Source organism: Zosterops lateralis (genome assembly GCF_965231275.1).
Source record: "Zosterops lateralis genome assembly, chromosome: 1".
Classification (NCBI taxonomy): domain Eukaryota; kingdom Metazoa; phylum Chordata; class Aves; order Passeriformes; family Zosteropidae; genus Zosterops; species Zosterops lateralis.
In genome coordinates, this window is record NC_139762.1 from 49,533,867 (window position 1) to 49,554,972 (window position 21,106).

Consider the following 21,106-nt stretch of genomic DNA (forward strand, 5'->3'; position numbering starts at 1 on the left):
GTGTTCAGGATGGCCCCACCACAAAACTTCCCTCTGAATCTACACATGTTACATGCATTGCAGAAATTATTTTCTAAATGTAAGAACTGCAAGTGCTGTAAATTTTAAATGGAAATGCTCAGTAACCTCTGTTGCTGATGCGTTTCGTGACTGTTCTTTGAGGTGGGTAACTAAAAATTCCATGGTCTGATGCAAAAAAGCCAAGACACATACACTTCTATTCTCCTTCCAACCATCACATAGTCTTTATTAAGCAGAATATTAAATTAAATCTGAGCAGCATTTATCTCCTAAAATTCAATTTTTCTGAACATATGTCAGATAAAATCCATTCCATATTTTTTTTTGATTTTTAACTGCTTGCTAACACAGTACCTATTGCAAACTGCATATGGTAGTAAAAAAAGTGATGAGATACTTGTTTGGATTCAGAGTAAGGCATCCAAAATAAATTTGAGTAAAATGACCTTAATTTAGCAAACTACTTCATCTTTAAACATGGAAATAGCCAATGAATCACATGCTTAAAGTAAGACTCATGTATGATATGTGCTTCTTGCTAAATTAGGCATAAATTACATCTACATATTTAATGGCAGCAAAAGCCCAGTAAAAAGACAAAACCAACCAACCAACCAAAAACACAAAGAAAAGATAGACATGAAAGCTTTGGTTCAGAAGCAATAGTTTCTCAGATGTAATGCAGTCCACATAAGGCCTGTTTTGTTTTTACTCAGTCACTTTATTACTTATTGCTCAGTATCAAAAGGAATAAAACTGACATTGATTAAAGGCCATTGTGATTTGTAGGTAATATTAATATAATTCTTTGAATAGTATGATGCACATTGTAGGGATAAATCAAAGTCATAGAAGACTGAAAAAGGGGGGAATCACAGTATGATGCAATCATGTAAACAATAGCACATATATATAGATTAATACAGATTTCCTTTTGTCCACTTGACAGGCCTGATCAAAAGTAGCAAATATTTTAGTTGTAACAAACATTTGAGATTTTCCTTTGAATGGATGAATATCTATAAAAAAAGTAATCTTATAAAGGAGACCGGATTAATATTTCTCTACTGCTTTTCCTCTTGATCCTTAAGGATTATCAGAATCCTCTCCCATTGAGTTTATTGGTTACTTAAGAAAATGAGCTGAGCAGGTGTTTCTTGAACTGGAAAAAAAACCGTGGTAAAATTCCCACAGAAAATATGAAATCAGATACTTTAGGTCAGCCAGGAGTTTGCTAATAATCATATGGACCGTTTGCATTACAAAGGGCCATGTTTCAGCAGCTGGAAGCCCTGTAACTTCCCCTGTAATTAAATGATTCATAAGAGCTGCAAAATATGTCTCTGAGGGGCTGAAGACCAATCTGCTCTGAGAACTTCTGGTCAAGTGTAGAGTCCACCTGGATTTTATAAGGCTTTGAGCAAGATCAGCTATTCAAATAGGGCAATGCAGCTACTGAGACCTGGGCTATGCAACACAGATTCAACCTGACTCAAGACATGGGAACAGGACCAGTAACTGCTTATTTTAGAAAGGGCATCACCTTTGCAAAGGCCTATACTAGCCTGGCATGCAGTGTCAGGATTCAGGACACCCACTTGTGGTTAGTCACAGAAAAGACAGGCATTCAATTTCAAGCAAAGAAGGCATGGATTCAGCAGGTAGCTTTAGGATAGGGCTTAATCTTTATGTCATAATACATGCTAAGCTGTTTAAGTGTATTTGATACAATTGCATCCAATTCAACACTTGGAAATTAGGTTACCTGTCCTCAAATATCATAGGACCCCTGCTCTACAACAGAATTGGCACCGACTGACTTGTATAATTTAGCCAAGACCCACAGGTCCCACAGACTACTCCTCAGTACCGAAAGGTTCCTGTGCCTAGAGCATGTTTGAAGATGGAGGCTTATATGGACAAAACAGGGATGTCTGCACAGTCTCACTAGCATGGAAAAGACTCAAGGGATGATCATGGTGGTTTATGCCAAGGAAAAATTTATGTAGTGTATTTACTGCTGAATCTACAAAATTTTTATTTAGCAAATGGAGAAGAGAGCTTTGGTGCGTGAACACACCATGAAGACACTCAGTGCCTTTCTGTCATGAGTTCTGCATTTTGATAATTACAGACTTCAGTCCTGTGTGCAGCCTGTCCTTTCCTAACATTTTTAGCCTTCCAGTGGGTTATATAACTGTTTTATTTTTTATAAATAGGATTAATATATAAAATGTTTTAAGTGCAATAAACAGAGAAAAATATAAAATGTTTCAAGCCTGTGGCTGCCTCCCAGCATTTTACCCATTTTCTGTATCACCAAATAAAGGTGAAGGAAACACAGAGCGATGCTTCCAAGCAGGCTTGTGAATCCAAGGACCAGAAATTTTTGTGACCTACGAGAGCAGCCAACACACACCCAACATATGCTGAGAGCTTTTGTTCATATACAGAGAAAACAAAGGACACACAAATTTGCTACTCTTTCCTATGGGAAGATTGCACAGAAAGAGAAAGTTGCCAGCTTCCAGGGCACAGTGCATTTCTCAAACTGACATTCACACGGTGTCTCCAAACTGATTTGTTATGAGACTAAACACCAGGACAAAACGCTTAAACTCGGTTGGTATTGGGGACAAAACTGTAGAACCACAGCCACACTTTACTACAAGCATTGGACTGTAGTAAGAGGACAGTTTGAATGGTATTCTCCCCCCACCCCCGAAATACACACTTCAAACAGGAAAGCAGTCCAACAGTTTTCTAAGACACAAGAACAGGACGCTAGTTTAGTCCTTCAGAAGAAGCTGTCTGTCTCCATCAGGGTTGTAGCAGCCATCTTGCACCAGAAACCAGCCCAGGCATTGTTTCTCTCCCTCCCTTACCTTATTTCTGTTAGAATCCAAGGGCCTCTCATTTCCCTGGTGGTTTCTGACTACGTTTTCTTTCAAACATTCAACTTTTCATATTTTTAGTGTTGCTGTGGCAGTCTAAATGTCTTTTTCTTCATTTTGTTGCAGTTTTCTCACTATTTCCCTGAACATCTGCAAGACAGCCCATCTGGGTCGACACAGTGTGAGATGAGGCAGACAGGCATTGCCAACAAAAGGCTCCCACTGCAGTGAGTGGCCTGTTGGAATCAGATGTTTTCTAAGACGTCTGTGGGGACAAAGCCTTTCTTCTTCCCGCTGTATACCTTGATAAAGCCATCCTGTTCCTTTTCAGAAGTCACACAAATCTGAATACAGAAAAAGATATCAAAATGTTAAGCTCTTTGCCATGATCAAAAAGACAAATTATTCCAAGGTATTGAGCAGGCAGGCTAGACATCCTGCTAGTTACTTCTATAAGTAGAACAATCCTTATTGGACTCTCACTGCTTCGATAAGAATCTCAAACTCACATGTTTAGAGAGTTACTCAGTCTCCCTGAAGTGCCACATAAACATGAGAGATATCAAAATTGTTAAAAACTTTGTGATGGATAAAAGATTTTGAGACCTGAATTTTGACTTCAGCCTATTGTAATGATCATTCTGTAGTTGTCTGTGGATGAGAGAAATGGGTATTTCAGATCATGAGCTATCTGACTCCCTCAACACCTGGCTGTGAAAAGTAATCGTGGGTCAGTTGTAGCAGCTGACCTGAAGGCAGGCATATTCTCTTTTGCATGTTAAAGGAGTCTCAGGGCTTCTGAGACAGGCAGTGGATTATGTTATTTACTCAGCCCTCACACCTGCAGATGCCTGTTTTGAATACCAAAATGTGTGACCTAAATCCAGCTCTGTGAGAGTGTTTCCATAACACTTACTCCACAGGGAAGCAGTTCTGAAATCATGTGGTCTTTATAAAAGCACAAATATTTCACTGTGGTAAAGGTTTTCTTTTCCTCCTGACCTTTGTGATCTCAGGCATTTCCACTTTAAGGCCATTTTTGAAACATCTGGTAATGGCCAAGCCATTTGAAAGCCTCGTGGCACAGGCACTTTAGACTGGGCACAGCACCACACCAAATAAAGACTTGTTTTCAAATGTCTGTGCCAAAGAACTATATATTTCCTGCTAGTCAAACAAGGTTAAAATATAGCTGGAAAACTGACAGTCCTATTGAGACCATTCCATTACACTGATTTCTCATGATGTCAGTGCCAGCCTTTATCTGGACTAACACTCATCTCTGTCTGATAAGTATTTACAATGTTTATTTACAATAATTCAGAGGACATGAAATGAACAAAAATAGCTCTAAAGTGTTCCTGGATAAATCCATTTCAGCATGACTATTATGGGTGACACCTAAATACCACATCTGAATTCTGGGCCAGCTTGTCCTGTTGTTGATACAGGAAATTTATTAGCAGCCAGAAGGAAATGAAAGGTTATAAGAAGGAGGTGAAGCTGCTTCATATTTACCACCTCTAGTATTTGGAAATCAGGAGGTGGATCTCCATACCTGCAAACAAAGTTTTGGAAAGTAAATGGACTCATTAATTTTCTTATTTATCCTTCCTACTCAACACTAACTGAATTGGATCCCTGGGGCAGAATGACTGAGCACACCAACAGGGCTGACATGCAATTAGAAAGAATAATGTATTGTTGTTTGGGCTAAATAACATGGAAAGCGTGGGAGAGGTCTAGAATTGATGCTGTCTAGTTTAGGTTCTGTTGCAGAACAGCCAAGCTCATTTATGTAATGAATCCCCAGCACAGCATCTGCTTCCTCTGCAGTCACATCACCATTCAAAACAGAGAGGTGCAAAGCACATGGACAGATAAAGGTGTTCCTAACTACTGGTACATGTTGGTCTCTGTCTCTGAGAAAGAAATGATCAGAGAAAAAGCCTGCAAAGGAGCACAAGACTATGGATGGCCAAGTATGGAAGAGTATCCAGGTGTGGGAAGGAGCACTAGTTGAAAAGTTCCCCTTCTCAGTTGATCCCTACTGCTGTAAGCCTTTGCAGCATAACTAGAGCTGGCTGGTTAAAAGGAGTGATTCACTACAATCATTTTGTTTTTCTCCTAACTGAAGGTGTCTGCAAGACCTCTAGCTTTTTGATAGGATTCCTGGAATAATCACATCTCCAGCAGGTCTACATTGCTCACTTTTTTTGCTTAACTTCTCTGGTGCTGTGCAGAACATATTGCAAGAACAGAGTGATTTTCCCTGTTGTCTTGTACTGTCAGCAGAATGATTTGTGGACAAATGAAAAATACTAAGCTTTAGAACACTGTTTTTCATTGGTTTTGGAGTGAAAAATATGGCAGATTTCTTTTTTCAGTGGCGTGGAGTATTATTATTTTTTTTTTTTCTGTTGCTCATTTGAGTGCTCCTCATTATCAGTGAGAGTGCTCTGCTAGGACAATAACTTTAGATCTTCACTGAGCATGAGGAGTACAATGCCATTATGTGAGAACTCTCACTCTACATGCCAATACATAGATCTGAATTCTCCCAAATACCAGCTGAAATTCTCTCATGCTGAGACACTAAGCCTTGCATATGCCAGACCCCAGATGGCAGAGTTTTTTCCCGCTACTTTCCAAAGAAGGGTAGGGCTCAGGGGCAGAGTAAGTTCAGCCACAATATGCCACACTTTCATAATCCTGTGTGATTCAGGAGGTCTCCTGAGTCTGTGACAGCTGCTGGAACTTGGCAAAGCCCTGGAGCTGCTCCAAATTCTGTAGTTTTCAGAGAAGACTGAATAAAACACCATCTATGGCCACTTTTGCTCTCAACCCCTTTAATGTATGCAAGGATTTCACCCACAAGTTGTATCCTGGAGATTTGGCTCTTGATTTTCTTATGTAGGTGTAAATTCAGAGTAATCCCAGATGAGGAGATGGCAGCATCCAGAGTCTTGGATTTCACCCAATGGATCAGCTGCTGTTGGGGATTAACCCTGATAAGAGATGGCAAAGATGATGGTTGTGAAGGCACGAGGTGCCACAGGTACCAACCAGGTCATGGTTTTTCTGGATACCTTTGAAAGCTGCTAAAAATGGTAGCTACTCAGGCTGGCATGTTTTGGGTGGCAGGTTGCTGGGCTGAGTAGAAAAGTGAGCCAGAGAAACCACTCTCCAGTGAATTTGGTAGGAGCACAAAGGGGGACAGTTGGGATTTTTCCCCTGTGCTCTGGCTCAAAAGATTAGTAGTGGAGTAAGCCACAGGGTAATGTGGAGTAAAGCACATTGCGGACTATTTCTTACTCAATGAGTTATCTTCAGAATTATCTGAAAGTGGGATCTGTTATCATAAAGTCACTTCCTCATTCTTTCATCTAATTTTCTTTAAAAAAAATAGTCAAAACACTAAAAAAACCCAAACAAATGTTCAGATTGTAACTGCTGTCTGAATTTTTCAACAGCTGCCCTGAAAATTTTTCATCAGTCAGCCCTGGGCAGGTGGGGGAGATGAGCAACTGGGAAATTGTCCTTTGACCTGGATGATTATTCCTGTTCTTCTAAATCCTGTGCTTTGAATTTGGGCTTAAATGGCCAGTTCTCTTTGGGAGCAATTTTGAACTTTCTGTAACTTTTTGCAGCTGTCTTCTGTTCTTTCTTCCACATAATTAACCCATCTGACAGCCACAGGCTGGTTCTGATGAAGAAGGACTTTGTTTATGAGGGCAGTAGAGTTTCAGGAGCTGTCTTGGAGCCTGCAGACAGTGCCAGGTTAAGAGGTCTGCAAGTTCAAGTCTTCTGTTTGCAAGAATGACAGCACAGGGACACTGAGCTTCTACATTTGCTGCTGCCAGTGCACTGAGTTCCTTGCCTATGTGAGCCTTGGGGATGGAAATGCTAAGCAGCTCCATTTCCATACACATACAGTCATAGTGCAAATGATGATGAAGGGTTTTGTATCAGTTATTTCACTAACTTTTGGACTAAGAACACTGTCTAGCTTTACCTATATCACTTAGGGTTTTAAAGAAGACCTGGATTGGATGCATAATGATCTGTGCCCTTGTTTTAGACTCTTGCAAATCTTTTGTGCCACTCAGCATCCCTGAATGAATGGGGACACCCATCACTTCTCAGCAAGACTGACACCAGTGGAAATCAGAGAGAGCTGGAAAATGACCCTGTTCTTTTTCAGCTTAGCTGTGAAGTGCAGCACCTAGAGCTGGGGAGCACAAAAAGAACTGCAACATTACTTTCAGTGATGAGCTTGCCTTTTAAGTGATTTAATTTGTATGCAAAAGTCAGTGTGATTAAACTGATTTTCAAAGGTAGCTGAGTCCTGCCCTTAGAAGCTCAGCTTCTTTTACAGCATCCCAAAAGTATGAGGACATAAAGTAACTCCTAGGAAATGAGGTGAAAAGCCAGGTAGCAACAAAGCATCCAGGCTAATCAGAAGACCTGAGAGAGGGGGATTTCCTGGGTCTGTAGACCTGTCCTCCAACCCTGCCTTATTAAGACCAGCCTTGTGGATATGTGACATTTGTAAAACATCACAAAATGGGTCTGTTGCATTGACTTTTATGTAAACTCACAGGGTACTCTGGATGAGGCAAAGAGCTTCTCATTCCCAGTTTGTTACAAATGTCACAGTTCGGGGTAATTTCTGTAGCCCAAGATCACCTGTGCAATTTAAAATCAGTTGTGCTATCTAATTAGAAAAAGCCCAGCTCTAAACTAATTTGTGTTAGTGTGACTGTAGATGTCAGAGACAGTCATGCAAAGGTGTGAGCAGGATCTTTTTCAAAGTAAAAGCAGATGTTCAAACAGCAAATTATTTTGACTTCTTTATAAATAAGGATGATCAAATACTCTAAAGACATTTTAAGAGATGCTTTTCCAAACATTGATGATATACTAGATATTGAGATTATTTTTCTTTTGTGAACAGAGGTCAAATAAGAACCTGTTGTCCTGCAAAGAAATATTTGCATAATGTTTGGTAATGAATTTGGGAAGTCTAGGACAGAAGTAACAGGTTGGAGAAAATTTTATGTATGTATGTGATATATAAGTTTATATATATAAGGGATGATATAATGAATCAGAGTTGGAAATTATGCAGTTCATATCATCTGTGAGAAGAGCTTAAAAGTGTCGAAAGCCATCAAAATTGGTCAGGTTTGATTTCCTTATTGATAATCTTGCTTTACTGATGTCAGGGGCTATGCCTGACTAACTCCTAGAGATCCCTGATTGAGGCCTGTGGTGCCCAGTCATCTTCTGAACTGGTTTTAAGACTCAAAAATCTGTCAGTGAACCCTAAACTCTAAGATGCTGGCATCTCTGGAGCAGTACACTTTTTCTCCTACAGCCTGGGTTTCATACAACATGGTGACATTTCCAAGGGATCCTTTGTGAAGAGTAGCTTGTGCATATTGCTAAAGATGGGTGAACAAACTATGGTTATTATTCAGCCCTCTCCCTGAATATTGGCTTTGCCAGAAAGGTTGCATGAAGCTGAAACTCCAAATGTTATTTCCAAGACATGAAAATTTTCCATGCCAAATGATTCCAGAAAAAGTATTACTCACTCTGCCACAAACTTTGACAATATCTCTGCTTGCTCAAAATGGCTTTTCTTACGGTATTCATGTGGCTTTGTTGATATGAACTTATTGCCTTTTGTCTTACAAGAGTAAACTCTCTACCCAGAAAAAATCATATAGGGCATGAGGTGACAGAGACCTGAAGAATAAACCATGGAAAGTATCATCAAGCAATATAAAGAAAATTCATATTATTGTCACTGGAAAAGCTTTTCTGTTAGTGTATCATTCTTGCTTTCATTGTCAGAATGGTTCTGTACTCTTGTTAGACCACACTGCAAGTGACTCAGTGAAATACCTTTGCCATACTATAGTCATTTATTATTATCATCATTTATTTATTAATTTATTAGACCAGTTAATGAGTTTTTCTAGCTAAAGTGAGACTTGACATGAATAAGTAGTGATGAATAATCTCTCTTGTTTGCTAATCTGGAAGAAGTCAGTGCTTTGCACAAAGTACATGTATTGCAGTCACAGCACTCTGAACACTGTGCCCAGAGACAGGTAACATGGGCGATGAAATCCCACAGAAATTCCCGATAGAACAAAAGATAGAAAAAAAATTCTGCCAAAGTTTTCCCACAAGTCCCATGTAGATGACTTTGTATTTTTCATGCCTATTGCATCTCTCTCTCTGCTTCACATGCAAAACAATAGAGAAATAAAGGACAGAAAATAAGAGAAATGGCTGAAGAATAAAGAAAGGAAGTTTGACTTTGGAAATATAAAATAAATTTTTAAAGTAAAAAAATCTCAATAACAAAATGTTTTTCATGATAAGAGTTTTTCTACTGTGAAGGGAGAGTTGTCTTTTTTATTAAAAAAATATACAAAAAATTGTGCTCTGTATGGAGGGACAGCAGGAAGCAGATAAGTGTCCATGGCCTCACTGTGGCTGTCCCGCCTGGAAATTACCCAAAATGGCCTTCAAGCTACTTAAATGTCCCCCTTTTGCACAATTTGTGTGAGTGGAGCAGGATCTGTTTGCTATGCTCCTTTCCCCTCATGTCTCTGCATTCATGTGTTTGTGCAGTCTGATCTCTGCCCCCTGTTTCACAACAAATATTGATTTCTTTCTTCCTCTGGAGCCTCTCCCACATGGAGCAAGCACCCGACAGCATTCATATTCAGCCTCAGCAGTTGTGTGGGCTTGAGAGAGAGCTGTAAAAGTTTTTTAAAAAAAGAGGTAGTAGGGAGACAGGATAGATTCATCCCTTCCTTTACCTCTCGCCTTGCCAGAGATGATGAGGCACCTCTGACTCTGAGCTCCCTTTGTGATGCTATTATGAAATAGGGACAATAGGAAAGTCCTTGTGTTTAGATGAAGCTGCCAGAGCTGCCCACTTGGAAACCGTGGCTTTGTGAGAACTGAGGCAAGCAACTGGGCTCTCCCTGCTTGCAGCAGTTGCCACACTGACAGGGATGATCTGGCACACCCACTAATGAGAAGTGACGCAGATCTTGGCCATTGCCTCATGCTGGCAGGACATATTCCAACACTACCATTTCCTACCTTTGCCCTTGTGTATTGCTTATTTTGGAACACAAAGCCTCCAAAACCTCTTGTTCTGCTCTGGTAATATTTCTTTTGTCTGTGTGCACAGACAGAAAAAAATTTTAAAAGAGATATTGGGTAAAAAGAATGTAAGAACTTTCTTTCTAGAAAGTGCAGAGCTGCCCAATGTACGATGTGTACAGGAGCATTTAATATATACTCTGGTCATTGTAGTTCTGTGCCTTCCTGAAAATACTGTGTGCACTCAAGGGTTGTTAGCACTTTTATGTTTTGCTATGCCACAAATCAGCAGCAGCCAAGCTGTAAGTTAATCTTATCCACCAGTGGAGTGAAGTGTTAAAAAAGTTCTGCATGGAAAAATCTACAGCCCTGAAGTCCACACTGGTTCTGACTTCTCTAATAAAATCAGTGGCCATTCAGGCTGTAAAGCAAACCATTTCTGGTGATGTGACAAAGTTGTCACAGGAAAGGAAAGACCTAATAGGTGGAAGAATATTAGACTTCGCAAGGCACGCTGAGAAAAATCTACCTTTTTATTGCATCCAGGTGTCAGAGAACTCAAGCTGTGTATCACCCTTAGTATGCCATCCTCCTATTTACATGAGCTTATGCCACAAACCTGTCCCTTAATGCAGGTTTTGAGTCATGGTTTGTGCCTAGTGAACGCACCTGAAGGACACAAAGTAGAAGGAGCTGATGAAAATACACCCTGGTGAATGGACCCTGCATGTCCTCACTGGACATAATGTACTTAAGCTCACAGGAGCACTGATAGCTTAAAATATATTACAGCCTGTAGAGAGGGCATTTAAGAAGTGACACAAAAAATAAGGATTAAATATACCTTGCAACTGGCGAACAAGTGTTACATTTAGGATTTACAGCTTTGTGTGATGCTGTCTTTACTGTGTTCTTGTTGAAGCAAAGACAATGGGCTGTGTTTAGATCTTTAGATAAGGTCTGGGGAGGGAGGCTCTGTCTTTTATCAATTAGCTCTAATAGTGAGGAGAAAACCATATAATTTTTCAGGGACACAAGTTCTGTTGCTAAGACTCTGTGTTCATCCCTCTGAAGTCAGCAAAAGAGAAGAATATGTAAAGTATCACTATGAATATCTGTGACACTGAAAATTCAGGCTGTGCCAGGCATCGAGTATGTGTTTGCACAAGGGAAACATTGCTCTTACCTGGCTTCTAGACACTGCTACCATACAATTAATAAATCTTGTAAAACTGCAGTGAAAAAATCTGCCTGTCCTTGTCTTGCACAATTTTCCCTTCAGTCACTGGTAAGACTGCTGGATGCTCTATTCCAGTGAGGGTCCAGCACAGAGGATCTTACCTGGTTCTCTTTCAGAGTTATCTGTCCTTGTTCCTTGCAGCCAATGAATGTCCTGATACACCTGTAAATCTTCTCATTTTGTTGCACTCTCTGAACAAAGTTAGCAGGAAAATATCCAGTTCTGTCATCAATTCTCCCCTATGAAGGAAACATATTGATAGTAGAAGATTGTTAACAGTAACAGCTTTAATACATGTTCAGTATTAAAAACAAGATATTTTCCCTTTTGGAAAGAAAACAGATGTAAACTGACTAGCACATACCTTCCACCAGTCTTCATTAGAGTCTTCCAGAAGTGTGATCATATCCCCTGGCCTGTAATTACAAGACAAACAGTATGTAAGATGACTCTTAATTGTCATGTTGAATCAGCTTCCACTATTCTCTTCTAATAGGAATGGTTATTTTTTTCTGAGCATTCACTGAAGGTAGACTCAATGAGCTGGCAAAGTTTTCTTCAGTCATGCATGTTAATGCAGAAAGAGAGTCTCTGTCTTGGGGCTAGACCATTATTTTGAGACAACATCTGTGAACTGGAAGTTTTGCTTCCTGTTTATTAAGGAACTGTTTAAAATACAGTCTCTCTTTGTTAAAGGCATTATTGCTTTACTTTAAGACATTTCACATTTCACACTGTTGGGACACACTACTTCAATCATCTGTGTTTTCAAGCTGTGATTGCAGAAGGAAGGCAGCAGGAAAATAGTTCTATTTTACTGACAAAAGCAATTAATCAGCAGGGATATAATTCTGCCCAATAATGTCTTTTTGATTTGAATGGGACATATTTTCCTTTATAATGTGTGGTGCTGAGTTGTAATTGCTAAGTATCAGCATCCAGCTGACTAGCTCCAAAGCAGAGCTAAGGAGAATAATTTGGCTGGAAACACTAATAGCAAAATCTGCTAAGCTGATTTTGTGCAGGTAGTTTGACCTTTTCCCCCCTATTGGTGATACTTCATCAATATTCCTACATACTTATAATAGTGGTATGTTGTAGAAAGTAAGTAGGAGACCATTTCCAAAGGGATTAACTCCAGAAAGCTCTGTTTGCTGGATAAGAGACATTTCTTGTTAATTAATTGTTGACCCCTAATTATTCAGCTTTCTCTGTTAGGCTCACTGTATTGTTAGCAGCACAAGAGCCTGCAAACACATCTGGAGCATCTGATCCAATTTAACAGGCTCTTTCACAGCATGCATAGAAAATGTGGATCTGTCCAGGATGCAGCTGGAGGTGTGGTCACTGGTGGGCCTCTTTGGTCCACTTTCCACATGGTTATCACTGCTGCTGACAACTGGAGAAACAGACATTTAGTCTTCTAATCCTGTGCAATCCAAGACAGGATTTTCCTCAAGCTCCCTTGAAGAACTTGTTTCAATGTGTTTGGAATAATTAAATGTTGCGGAGGTGAGGAAGAAAGCTAGAGAAAATGGTCAACTTGATATCCCAGTGGTAAAAAGTTTTTCTCAAAGGGAAAGAATATCTGAGTACTTTACTACAGTTAATATTTAATATGGAACACAAAGAGATTTTAAGGGAACCTATAACTTCAAAGTGAATAGACTGGGGTCAGCACCCTTACACTGAAAGAAAAACACTTTCAATAAGAAGGATTTGGAGAGCCTTGTCCACCCAGTACTCTTCAGTCTGGTTGTTGGAAAAACAACCCTGAAAATATAATTTATTTGGCTGTCAGAGAAAAATGGCAACTGAACTTAAAGTCTCTCCATGTCACTTGTCTGAGCACAGAGAATTTTAGGTTGAATGCCTGCTGATTTTGTTCACTTTTTTTTCCTAGAAAAGAGCTAATATAGATGTCTTTAATCTCCAAAAAGGATTCAAAATAAAAATCCCATCTGGACCTGTTATTCTTGCAGTCTAGATTTAAGCTGCTAATCCCTAAGAGAGGGAAAACCCACTTGGTTCTTACTCCTGGTTGAAATCAGTCAGGTCTCATATTTTTCTTCTGTAAATCATGACCCTGGATAAGTTGTCTGCTCAGCCTTGTTGATCTAAATTTCAGAAGGTGGCAAGATGGGCACTCATGTAGGTATTTTCCAACTATTCTATTCTATTCTATTCTATTCTATTCTATTCTATTCTATTCTATTCTATTCTCTGAAGGGTCTGAAACATGGGGTTACCTGCTGGCAGGATTCTCTCTTATAATATAAGGCCACCTCTTAGAATAAGTATATTACTGCAATGTCCATTTATTTTACTTATGCCAGAGCACTGGAAAATCTGACAGCTCCTGCTGTTAGGGAAAAAATCCAGGCTGTGGTAAGTTCTAATTTCAGCTGAAATCAGGGCTACACATCTGAACTGCAGTAATCTGCCCCTCACCGTATCCTCTCAGAGATGAGCTAGGAACTCCAGAAATCTGCCCTAACTCTTCCTCTCAGGTCAGGTCATTCTCCTGTTGTTTGCCTTTGTTATGATGGAGGTGACCAGTGCCTGGCTGATTCCCAATTCAGGTTCGCTGGGCAGTGCTTGTCAGTCTTGACAACACTGCTCTGCTGAACCCACCTCCAGCAGATCAACTATGCTAAATGGGGATTTATACAACTGAGTTGGATCCTGCCTGGCTCTGCAGGCTTGTCTGAAAGATGTTCTTTGTCATGGAAGAAATGCACAAGATGTAATATGCTCCTAAAGAGCAGGATGCAAAGTGGAACCTTCCAAGCAGAATAGCTGGCAAATTGCACTAAAGGCAACTGTGGTTATTTCCTGAAGAGCTGACATTCCTAAAATAATGATCAGGAAATGCCAGTAAAGCAGAATGATAGGAAAACTTGTAATTTCTGCATTACATTTCACCCTTTAGTTCCCGAGCAGTGAGAAGGCACAGCTGGGAACAGGAAAAAGGCTTTCAGTGTTGGAGATGCTGAGGAGAAGGGCATTTCTCTGTCAATTCCCTAAATTCTGTAGCACAGGCTTGATTATTTTGATATAGGGATGCCTTGAAGGCCAGTGACATATTTCACAGTAAGAACTTTAGCAAGACCATGCAAAATGTGAGTAGCATGAACAAAATAATTTCAGTGAAAGAAAAGCTCTCCTTAGCCTTCAGAGGGCTTGGATTAGATCTGGTAATGCAAGCAATTGATGCAGAACTGAGGAAGTAAGTGCTAAAAATAACAATTAACAAGGTCATTTTGCGAAGTTCTCATGTGAAAATACTGCCATCCAGCAGCTGGATGCTATTCACTACTTTCAGACACAACTGAATAAGAGGGAGGATCAAACAGGACTGGTAAAATTTTCAGCATTAGCATGAGAGCTGGTGAAGAATTCCTAGTTGAAAACCTCTGATTTAAAAACAAAGCAACTGAGAACATTTTATAGCTGAAAGTCATCTTGTTCCTGAGGTGATATAAGTGTTTATGAAACTTTTAATCTAGTGTATCCTTGCTGAAAAAATTGGTCATCTGTTCTTTTTAACTTTGAGAACATTTTTGTATCTAGATGGTTATATCTATAAAAATGTGTATTAAAACTATCAGAAGAAACCCTCACTTCCTCAAAGTCATATATAACCATATGACTATCAGTGCAAATGTGTCAAATCGACTAACAAATATTTTGGGGTTTACCTCATCTCCAAGTCTTCATTCTCTTGTGGTACAAATTTGTACAAGGCAACATAGGTGTTCATTTGTAACGTGCTTTTATAAAATGGTCCCTTTAAGAAAAAAGAGAAAGAGAAAATTTAAATCTCTGCTCTGTAAAGGAATTTGGTTTGCTTTGTTAGAGACAGAGGAACCAGAACTTGATCTTACAATAAATTATCAAGAATCATCTCTCCGTTCTCACAGCTTGGAGGACTATGGCCCAGGTACATTGCAGGCCATTAAGGCAGTAACTATCTGAATTTAGAAAGAAGATTATCTGAACTCCAGGATCAAATTCCAGGCTTCCAAAGAACAGAAGCAGAAATTTGCACTGACTGGTCTTTGGGACAAGATTTTAAAAATGAGTGTGCCTTTTTTCTCTCTGTAGTATGTATGATAGCTCTTATGTGCCCAATAGTGTATTATTGGCCTTATATAAGGTATCTAGTCTACAGTCCTCATTATGGATGGAACTAGATAGAATTGTACAGTGCACAGGTGCAAATTCACTTCCCTAAAGCGATTTTAATGTGTGAAAGCTTTTTGTGCTGGGTTTTCAACAGAGAAGAGTGGCTTTTCTCTCTTCTCACTTTTTCCACCATTAATCTGGGGGAAAAAAAGAAAAAGCAGCTAAAATAGACACTACATAATTTTCAAAATCAAATCTGTGATTTTTACATTATGGCAGTCCTATTGTAATTACATGGCTGCACACTTGGAGTATTTCCAAATCAGTTTGCAATAAGCAGAAAAACATAAATTGATGACAAAGGATAAACCAAAAAGCCATCCAGTAATGTTGCTTCCAGCCATGGCCAGTGGCCCAGAAATGGTGTAAGAACATGACAGTCAGATATCAGTGATGGATCAGACCTAGGCAAGGTCCTCAGACAGCCATAAAAACAAGAGTTTTACATGACTTCCCATTACCATTGTATCATCACAAAATTTATGCTCATACCGGGGAATGTATACTTTTTGGTTCTTCTCCAAAGTGTTCTGTGCCGTTTTCAGAGTATGTAAACACTGAAATAAAGAAAACACATGACATTTTAGGAGTAGTTTAAGACTCTTCACCTTAACAGGATCATCTCTGTTCTTTCACTTGTTCATCCTTTCCTTAATTAACATATATTTCTGGGACTAGCCTACATGGTAGCTGACAACCTAACAGAGTCTGTGAAGGAGCTTTATAAGGGAAATAGTAAGGCTCTTTGATAGTAGAGAGTTGTACTTGGATATTGAAAAACATGACAGTGTTCCTGTAACAGATAAAAGACAAGCAAAACGGCAGCCACAATGTGCAGGAGAAAGATTTTGTACAAAGTGACAGGCATTTATAAGCACACACATCATCTCTGACAGAATGTAAGACAACGTTGTAGTCATAATGTTCAGTCTGTGAATGTGAAGGGAGCATGTGAGCTGATGCCTGCCACACTCAATGTGAAAATGCCACAAATTGTGTCTGGCTTGTCCTGACTGCAGCGGACTTGGGGCCTCAATATGCTCCTCATCAAGTCCTGTTGCAAAGGGACTCTGACCCTGCAGATTATCATAGGTATCAGAAGGAAAATCTTAGAAATGAACCTAATTTCCTGTATCATTAATATATGGGTATATGTATGTCTGACATCTGTATGAAGGCATTTAAAGTGCTGCTATTACAGTTTCTCAGTGTTTAAGTCCTACTCAAATCACCATGCTTTGTTTTTCATGTTGAGAGGAACAGGAGTCAGGAGGCAAAGTGAAGATGTTCTGGTGAATACTAAGGAGCCTTTTGGACTTGGAAAAAGTCATTCACCAGATGAAGTAAAAGCATTTCAGCACCATGCCTGGAGTAATTCCTGTTTGGTAACAGAAAATAAAGAGATACTAATGTACAGCCTCATGAACTGTGGAGGCAACCCAGCATATGGGGAAGGAGCTGAACTGTATCCTTGTGTTGGCTGAGAAGCGCTCACCAAAACTGGGTTTGCAGGGAGGTCATCCCATATTTGATGCAAGGGGAAAATTCTCAAATCGCTGTTGATAACAGAGTGATAGATGTCACCTAAAGTACATTTTGGCTTTTAGGACTTGTGTTGTGTTCACAACAGTGAAAAAGTGTAACTGGCTTACAGGAGGCTGAAGGGCTGGAAATTGCCATCTCACTTTTGTAAACTGGGATGCTTTGTTTCATAGGATTTATGCCAGGGCCTGAATAAAGAATCTCCCATTAAAGTGTTTTCATAGGAGTTCTACAGGGAAAATTACATGGCCACACATGTGCTGGGTTGTTTTACCCTTCTGGAGACTGTCTTTTCTGCTGTTTCCCTTTACCAAAGAGCATCAAATGTACAAATAATTTTTCCTTAATTATTTAGGAAAATAAATGTACATTTATTTTCCTAAATACTAATTTGCAGAACAGCATTTTAATAGGAAAAACCAAACAATACAAACTCTACCAGAATGGACCTGAGTCATCCAGGCATTAATGTGGAACTTCCTGATAAAGAGGCAGTGGACAACTGAAGAAAAAGGAGTCATGAGTCACTTCGTAAAAATATTTTGAATGTATTTAAATTTTTAATCTATGTTGAGTTCATGGTCTCTGGATGTTAATAGGAGGCACTTGAATCTAAAGCCATAGAATTATGTTGTTCATATCTCCACACAACAGAAATCCATCTATTTTCATATTTGTTTGCCCTAGCAGCAGCAGACGAAAAGAAAGAAAAAAAAAAAAAAAGGAAAAAACCAGGGATTTTTACACTCTGAAAAGGATTTTACCATTTCCATAGAATGTGGAAACAGTGCAGACAGTTTATTAAAACTCTACCAAGAGGAAATTTTTGGAGTGACTGATGCATAATTTATACCCTGAGTCTCTAAAGGATGGATTGTAAAAAAGCCAGTGCTGATCAAAGGAATCGTTAATGTGCCGCGGAAGTTATTTGAGGTTTGACACATGCTGAGTTTTTAAACTAATCTCTTTAAGTAAGTTCCTTGAATGCTTTTCTGTGCATTCAGTGAATACAGAGCTCAGAAAAAAAAGTTTCTTTGGGTTTCAAAAATGAAACTATTGATTTGCAAAGAAAAAAAAAAACGTTATCTGAACATTCAAACAGGGTTGATTTAATCTCAGGTGGGCAGGATTAAACAATGTGGTGCAGACTGAATTCTCTAACCAGGTCAAGTCAACTTGCACTTGCAAGACAGAAAACTTAACAAAATTTTCAGGAGAAATAATATGGATGATATGTTCACAAAATGAGAGGAAGGAAATGTCTGAACACAGTGAGGAGAAGTGATAGGACCAAGAGGAGAGGAAAGGAATAAGGAGGTGGCATAAAATAGAAACAGACAGCTGAAGCCGGCCTTTCTCCTACATGAATTGGTAGCAGTATGTAAGGGACACTGGGAGTACCATGAAGAAAAAAGTTATGCTCAGTGTGGTTTGTCTTTGTTCTGTACATTTTGTGACATTCAGCAAAGCAGATTTCAGGTGCTGCTAGAGAAGTTGCCCTGATGGTTTGGGCCTGAAGTTGTGTTGAGCAATAACTCTTTTTGTTTATGACTTCCACCACCATGACTGAATTCAAAAGCAGGGTCACAAACACCAACTCTTGATGGCTGAGATTTCATTACTAAACTCTTGATGCTATGCTGGTTTTCAAATCTCATCAAGCCAATGCTGTATTGCAAATCAAACAAAAAAAATTGGGCTACTAATATTACTGGGCACATACTACAGTTGTACTCAGAAGCTGAAATTATAATCAAAATTTCCTGTGTTACATATTTTACAGATGTAAAGATCTTTTACAATTAATTTTCTGTATCCCAAAGAGGTTATGATATAAGAAATCATGGGGAAAAATCAAACATATAGAAAAGAAAGTAATTTTTTGGTTCTACTTTGCCAATGTGGAAGTGCAGCATGTTAAGTCTACAGTCATGATCATGAAGTAAAGATAGGAGATAAGGAATGGACCTGAACCTTGCCCAGTGGCAGTTTTGGACACACCACGTTAAGGAAAGTGGTGGCTTCAGCTTCATCTGAATGGCAAAAAGCATTCCCCAAATTCTTGCACCAACTCACCTTCTGCTTTGAAAACCAGAATGTTGCTAAAAGCTGGAAATGCCATAACCCACCCATGCCATGAAACAGGCTGCACATGGGCCTTTACACCTGAAGGTGCTGTCCTGGGGCACTCACCACTGTTGCTGCGTTTTCTGCTTATGTCAAGGGTGCCTGCAGAGCTATTGCCTTCCTCTGGAACTTCTACCAAGTCAGCTGTCTGCAGGGACAGAAACAGCAAACGAGACAGGGTAAGCAAGAAAAAGGGACCAATGAAGTGAAATAAAACCACAGCAAGGGTCTTTGGGAAATGCAGTACTTGAGTGATGTCAGAGCAGAGCAGAGTCAGCCTAATGGGATGGAAGGAAACATTGGATCTGGTGGTGCACAACACATACCTACTGCACAGGGAGCAGTGAAAGCCTAGAAAAAAATTACAGACTAAGTTCGGAGTCTGGAGCAGAAAAGATTTCTGCAGTATAAAATAAAGTGAAAGTTAAGGAGCAAAGGAGTATGTTAAGCAATGGGCTTCTCTGTACAAAATAAAAAGGGCATGAGGGAATTTGCAGATTCTGCACGTATACTAAATAGCTATCATTCAGGGAGACTGAACATTAGTTGAAACTACTGAGTTTTAATATATCAACTCTGAATATATTATTCAGTAAAATAACTGTAATGCAAGGGTCATTTTAATTCTGTTAAAATGCTGTAAAAGAAAGAGCTAGAGTGCAGTGCAGTGGATGAAGTCAGTCTTTAAATATCTGCCCTCACTTTCTTTTTAAACAGTCATCTGGCCAGTATGGCTAGGGAAATTGAAACCTAAGTGTTGCTTTTAAAATTACTATGATTTCTTCTTTGTACCATATTAATGTCAGTCATGATTAGGGACCCAGTGTTCCAGGGTGTAGGAAAATGGGATGACATAATCTTAAGCCTCAGAAGTATATTCTGTATACAGCACTAGATTCCTTGGTTGGGTAGTCAGCTTCTCCTTGTATAGCCCAACGGGAATGAGAAGCTACTCCAAACAACTGTGTGCAAATCTGACCTTAACAAAACTTCAGTCACTGAACTCTCTACATCTTTGATAACCAGAAAAAAACCAAAGACTGAACTTGAGCCAGGTGCTTTCTCTAATATGAATAAATATAAATTCTTACATTGTTCCCAAGCTTTATTTTTTTCTAGCTTACAAATTTTAAGTCACAGGATTTAATTCTATGACACAATAATTGTATTTTTATTGTATGACGTTTTACAGTTGTACTAAACACATAGCCTGCTCTGTTGCTTTGCAGTCCTGTGCCTGCACCACAGGAACATTCCTACTTTTGTTTAGGGAGCAGAATCTGAATTGCTTTATAGATTTAACGTGTTGGTTTTTTCCCCCTTTTACTCGTGTTGACAGCAAAGCTTTTTTTAGAAAGTACTTTCACAATTTTATTTCTCCTATCTAGTACTTTGCTAGCTATTTCTCCATGACGGAAACCAAGGCAAAAAGGGATTGAAAGTAGATTTGTGCCACAGGTGTTGTGTGGTTATCTTGTTTCCCTTGCTATTTTAAGAATATATGCTTTAATTTACTGCTGTATTGTTCCCTATTTTTAGACTCAGCCTTTTGCAGCAGGTCATGTTTGTCTTGCATCTTGCCCAAATAGGTCACCCAGGGATGAGAAGGCACTGCAATAACAAAGTTTACACAGATCCAGTGTAGAGCTTATCTATGGATTCTGGTTGCTGGGTGGAGAAGAAAAAGACTGGCTTTGTTGAAAGACTAAGTCCCAGCTATTTTTCAGCTCATTGCTACAACATGTTCCTCAGTTTTTGCAGACTAGCTTCATTATTGCTGACTAACAATTAGTGTTAATTTTGTTATGTTCTAGTGCATATGGGACGTGTAGTGACTGTCTCTTCAGTATATATACCTCATCCAAAACCTTCTGAGGCAACCTGATTTACCTCTAATGATTTTTCACTGAATGACTACATGACAAATGGTCTAATAGAAATGATAGAGGTGCAAAGCTGC

At 39.3% G+C, this 21,106-nt stretch overlaps 1 protein-coding gene across 4 annotated transcripts in view; it reads right to left on the minus strand.

The window, feature by feature from the left end:
* Window positions 1-240: 240 nt before the first annotated feature.
* Window positions 241-21,106, minus strand: part of STAC (SH3 and cysteine rich domain) — a 71,849-nt gene continuing 50,983 nt past the window's right edge. For all 4 annotated transcript variants that reach the window (XM_083854805.1, XM_083854806.1, XM_083854804.1 and 1 more), the window contains 6 exons: window positions 19,213-19,294; window positions 15,970-16,034; window positions 14,991-15,079; window positions 11,654-11,705; window positions 11,391-11,528; window positions 241-3,259 (listed from right to left, as the gene is read on the minus strand). In XM_083854805.1, the coding sequence (XP_083710931.1) occupies window positions 3,161-3,259; window positions 11,391-11,528; window positions 11,654-11,705; window positions 14,991-15,079; window positions 15,970-16,034; window positions 19,213-19,294 (525 nt within the window). In that variant the 3' untranslated portion in view covers window positions 241-3,160. The remainder of the gene's footprint in view (window positions 3,260-11,390; window positions 11,529-11,653; window positions 11,706-14,990; window positions 15,080-15,969; window positions 16,035-19,212; window positions 19,295-21,106) is intronic.